Source organism: Mus pahari, chromosome 19 (assembly GCF_900095145.1).
Source record: "Mus pahari chromosome 19, PAHARI_EIJ_v1.1, whole genome shotgun sequence".
In the NCBI taxonomy this organism is placed as follows: domain Eukaryota; kingdom Metazoa; phylum Chordata; class Mammalia; order Rodentia; family Muridae; genus Mus; species Mus pahari.
In genome coordinates, this window is record NC_034608.1 from 42,371,457 (window position 1) to 42,377,115 (window position 5,659).

Genomic DNA, 5,659 nt, shown 5'->3' on the forward strand with positions numbered 1-5,659 from the left:
CACACACATATGCACACATACATACGTATGCACACACTCACATATACATCACATGTACACACAATCACAAACACATCACAAACACACATACATACATACACATAACACACATTCACATACATATGCACACATACATCACACACACATTCACAAACACATCACAACATTCACACACACACATATCACAACACTCACACACATATACTCACACACATGACACACACTCACACACATATGGACTCACACTCATATACACATCATACACACTCACAAGCACATCACAACATTCACACACTTCACAGACACTCACATATGCACACATACTTGCATACACATCACACACACACATACACACACGCACACATGCACACACACACACACACACACACACACACTTTTAGAATAATTCTCCCTCCCCATTTTTTTTTTTATTTCCAGGGACTGAAACTCGGGGTCTTGTATATTTGGTCAGTGATCTAATGCTGACCTACAAGCCTAGATAAAGGTCCCATGGATTAATATGTAATGACCTTCAACAACTCAATAATTAATAACTGAATACAGATGTTTAACTATGTTCTTTTCTTTTTACAATTTTTTTGTATTTAAAATTCTGGCTTATTGAGATGTAAAGTAAATAACTTCATTAATTTGAAAAATAAAATAAAATTCTGGCTTAACCCTCCTGAAAGATTCCATATAGCTCATTTGTTTTGATATAGCATATTCAGCATTTAAAAGAGAAAACTTGGTAGCTTTGCTGAATTTCTGGAAACTTTTTTTTTTTTTTGCCTTCCTATTAAGAAAGCACAGTGGGCATTGGCTTATGCCTTTTTAGAAATGCTTTATTATAAATTATACTGGAATAAGGAAAGAGATATTAATGTTATAATAACCCACAGAAACTTCATGATAATTCATTCTAACTTCAAAACATACCATTTAGGAAGAAATAAGTGGGTGCGTATCTGCTGTAGTGATAGAGGAGACATTTCACAAACATGAAGATAGATTATGAATATATGAAAGTAATATTGCCAAATTACTCTGTGGGGAACTATATCTACACCATGAAGTTTAAAATGGGGGTGGGGAGAAAGTTCTCTAGACACATGGTGCAATCATTTGTTTTGGAAAAGTTTGGCAATCAGCATAAAGCTACTCTGGAAGGTTTAGAGTCAACCCCTAGAAAAGTTTACAATGATCAAAATTTACCATCCTATATTTTTCCCTTAGGGACCGATCACCACAGAGCAAGAGAAGCTAAGTTGATAATAATTTATTAGGGCTATGTATCACTTACAATACACAATAAATTATTTTAAAAAAAACCCACAGCATCCTTCTAAAATCTCCCATATTCATTTCCTAATGCTCGCTACAGTGTCTGTAGGACATTTAATTAGATTATATTTTAGCATTAGTCAGAGAGTTAAAAAAACATTAGAAAATTGTTCACACTCCTTCAGATTTATGAAGGGCTCTGTTATTTCAACTTTGTGCAAACCATTTTGAAATGTGTACAAATTCTGTAGAAACCTAGCCAATGGTGTGGGGTTTTACTGGGCTGGGCAAGGCATCCAATTCTTTGACTTTAACACCAGGGGGTGCACTGTCTTAGGCATTGTATTCAATGCAAGCAGACAATTACTGATCTCTAAAAATCTTGACCAATAAACAGCACAGAGATTTAGCCACATTTTTAAACATTCAGATAAAGAAAAAAAAAAAAAAACACACAAAATTTCAGTAAACCACTTAATGCTTCATATTCCTTCTCTTCCCTCCCTCTCCCTACCCACTTCGATATTTTTCAAAAAAAAANCTTCGATATTTTTCAAAAAAAAAAAAAAAAAAAAAAGAAAAAGAAAAAAGAAAAGAAAGAAAGCAAAATAATAACCAAATAACAAGGACAAAAACCAAGTTAGGTTTGAGTTTAGTCTTAGGGCCTTGCCAACGGCCCTGGGTGCGTGCACTCAGTCCGCACAAATGCAGTGTTCTGGTCAGTGCCTTCATCCTCTCAGGCTATGTAGGTCCTTTCCTGCTGCAAGAGTTCTCAACGCCTGCTGAAGGCACTTGGCTCTCAGTGGGACAGTTCAGGGCTGCAATGAGTTGCAAGTCTGTGTAGCTGGTGAGTTATGTATGTCCCTTTCCATCCTCGGGGTCCTGTCGGAGGAAGCTCTCAAGCCTTTTCGCGGGACACTGCCCGTGCCAGAGCTGGCAGGCTCACTGGGTCTTTAAAGGTCCATTGGAGGATACGCTCTTACCCAGCCTGCTATGCTCAGTGTACCTTGATGGAATATTTTCGCAGTTTGAGAAACTGGAGAAGCTTGTCTTTTGTCCTCTTCTTCAGGGCCATGAGGGCTCGAGTTTTCTCCTCCAAATCTTGGTCGATGGCAAAAATGATCTTGGCCCGCTCCTCTGCCTTCTTGTCTCCGGAGTTCCTGAAGAGCCTCTGCAGGGACTCCTGGTCTATGTTCTCAAAGATGTTGCCCACAGCTTTCTTGCGAGCAGCTGTGTCAAAGTGGTAGCCGTGGATAGACGGGCTTACTCGAAGAGATGAGGACATGCTGGTGGCTTGGTGGCTTGGCTTGGCTTTCATCGATGTGGGTCTTCCGATGTGGGTCTTCCGCTGCGGCTCAGCTTGGGCACTTCCAGGGGAGTCTGTTGTAAAATCGTCCCAGGACGGCTATTTAAAGTGTGAACAAAGCTCGGGACTCAAATTACACTGGTGACGTCACATTGATCCCAGGGAGGAAAAACCACAGAACATTAACAGTTGCCTTGCCAAAGATCTGGCTCCGGATGCTAGAGTGCATTTCAAAGCTGTGTTTAGAGATAGCTGGCCACAGGCTTGCCTCTTTACATCCCAGACAGCATTATGCCTTACAAACTGGCGCTTCCTTCCAGAAGCTGAAACCAGGAGAGAGAAAAGGCTTTGAATCTTTGCCTACAATTGAAACAAGGAGTTCTGCCAAACTCAACAGTTTCAACTAGTACAAGAATTTTAAAGTGTGGGCCAGACCCTGGCAGCCTAAGTTTGTGTGCCTTTTGCCTGCCCCTATCAGGATGAGGGTGAGGAAGTCAGGGAAAAAAAAGAATAATTGGGAGAACAGGACGTCTGACTCTAGTGCTAAAGTTTGCTGACAGAATACTGACACAGCTCAGCCCGAAAGCACGAATCTCTAACTGTATCTGAGTGCTCTATGTAATTTCTGCTGGGAACTGCAATTTAAACAGTAATAGCAGCAGATGGTAGCTCCCCATCTTGTGTAGGTATTGACAGCAAGGGCTATCCAAAATCGGGGAACAAAGGTTAATGGAGGTACTGTGGGTACTTAATGCCCACAAGGAATGAGCTGACCTTTTGTTTTGAGGGCTACTTTGGAGTCACCCAGCATTATCAGAATGATGCTACCTTCATTACACGTTTTTTTTTAATCTATTGCTTTTGTTATCCACCAGACTCAGCTACCTACAGCTGCTCTATGCTAAATGTTACCTTCATCTGACCTAGAGATTCCTCTTTACCAGTCAAATCTCTACTGTCCTTTCTGGTCCTCCAAGAAACTAGAATGGACTTTTTTTAATGTTAATTCGTTTATAGTGAAGAAAGTCACACACCTACAGCCCCATCTGGCTTAGAGACAGGCCAGCAAGCTGCAGGACAGACTGAACTACACAGGAATGCCCTGTCTCAAAATTAAAAAAAAAAAAAAAATGAATAAAATAGAAATAAAAGCATTTATTTTACCTTAATAAAGTGTATGTCTCACTAGGAGAAAGGAGTGAGGCATTTTTTTGCATTTAATGACCTTTTGTTTTGAAGGCTACTTTGGACTCATTCAGCATAATCAGAATGATGCTATCTTCAAGTTTTAATTTATTACTTGAAGATACTACTATTATATGAAATTACAATGTCTTCCTATTATCTGAAAGAATTATTCACTGTGGATACATATGCACCAGAGTTGCTGAAGCACAGAAGGGCAGGGAACTTCTACAAAGTCCCAGGAGGTGTCCAAGCCAGAGCGCCCCAGCTCAACTGTCACCCTCATCACCGACCACTGTAGTGGCAGTCACCCAGGAGATTCAGATAGCTTGGGGGAGGAGCAGGTTAGATAGGAGACCTTCAATATGAGATGATAAAATCCCTTCTGTTCTTGCAAAGCGGGGTCTAGTGCACTTGTGAGCGTCTGTGGTATTGACTGAGATCATCGCCGTCCAATGCCTATTTCCTACCCTTTGCGGGCATGGATGCTTTCTGAAGATTCACCTCCTCCCAAGCTGTGCCTTTTCGACTCTGTCCTCTCACCAGAGCTGAGACCACCTACCCTGCATTCTCCATCCTGGCAATACTTTCCCTTACCATTTCTCAACCCAGCACCCAGGGCATTGTTCTTGGATCCACCCCAATAACTTTTTGAATTTTTTTAAAAAAATTTTTAAAGAATTATTTATTTTATGCATAGGAATACACTAGCTGTCTTCAGACACACCAGAAGAAGGCATCAGATCCCATTACAGATGGTTGTGAGCTACCATGTGATTGCTGGGAATTGAACTCAGGACCTCTGGAAGAACAGTCAGTGCTCTTAACCTCTGAGCCATCCCTCCAGCCCTATTTGTTTTTGTTTTATGGGCATTGGTGTTTACCAATTTTGCCTGCATGTGCATCTTTGGGATGGTATTAGATCCCCTAGAACAGGAGCTATAGACAGTGATGAGCTGCCATGTGGATGCTGGGAATTGAACCCAGGTCCTCCAGAAAAGCAGGTAGTGGTCTTAACCACTGAGCCATCCCTCCAGCCCCTGGATTCTTTGATAATTTTATACATAGATATAACATAGTTTGGTCATTTTCGCCCTCCTATTCCCTCTTACACCCATGTCCCACTCCCGCTGAATTCTTTGTTCTTCCCACTAAGTCCCTCTCTTATCCACGTCTTGTATTTTACTTTTTCATGTTTTACTTTTATTTTATCATGACTCACTGAGTTTATTTAGTGTCACGTGCAGGGTTTTGTTGTTCTGTTTGTTTGTTTGTTTGTTTGTTTGTTTGTTTTACCAGAGCACAGACAATTTACCAGTTACTCCACCACTGAAGAAAATTACTCTCTCTCTTCAGCAACTCTTGCTTCCCAGAGAAGGGTTGGGGCTTCATGATCCTTGCCTCCATCCATGATGGAATGTTGACTGGCTTAATCTTCTACAGGTGACCACAGCTACTGTGAGTGAATACAATCATCGAGCCATGCCCAGAAGACAGCATTTGACAGTACTCGTCCCCATGTTCTGGCTCTTGTGTCTTTTCTCCCTCCTCATCGGTGATGCTCCCTGAGCCTTGTAGAGATTGAAACACATTCCCCACTTGGAGAGGAACATGTAACTGTCCTGATTCCCAGTGTCTTGTCCAGTCTTGACTCTGCAAACAGAAGCTTCTCTGATGAGAGCTTATTCTCTGATTCCAGCAGCAATAACCTATGAGCATGAAAATAAATGTTTAGAAGGCAGTTTGACACCATATCCATTTAGCAAAACAGTAGTAGGTTTCTACCTAGAGCCTATGACATCCACAGTCATTGGCTTTTGACCATGTTTACACACCATGCATGAATCCCATTCTGGGATAGTGCCTCGGATCCAGTAAGAAGGT

The 5,659-nt window shown here is 41.3% G+C and overlaps 1 protein-coding gene across 1 annotated transcript; it reads right to left on the bottom strand.

Annotated features, from left to right (window-relative positions):
- Positions 1-1,886: 1,886 nt before the first annotated feature.
- Tcim (transcriptional and immune response regulator) lies at positions 1,887-2,725 on the bottom strand. Its single transcript, XM_021219760.2, has one exon. It carries the CDS (start codon positions 2,600-2,602, stop codon positions 2,282-2,284), a length of 321 nt encoding a protein of 106 aa, XP_021075419.1. The 5' UTR covers positions 2,603-2,725; the 3' UTR covers positions 1,887-2,281.
- Between the last annotated feature and the right edge of the window lie 2,934 nt (positions 2,726-5,659).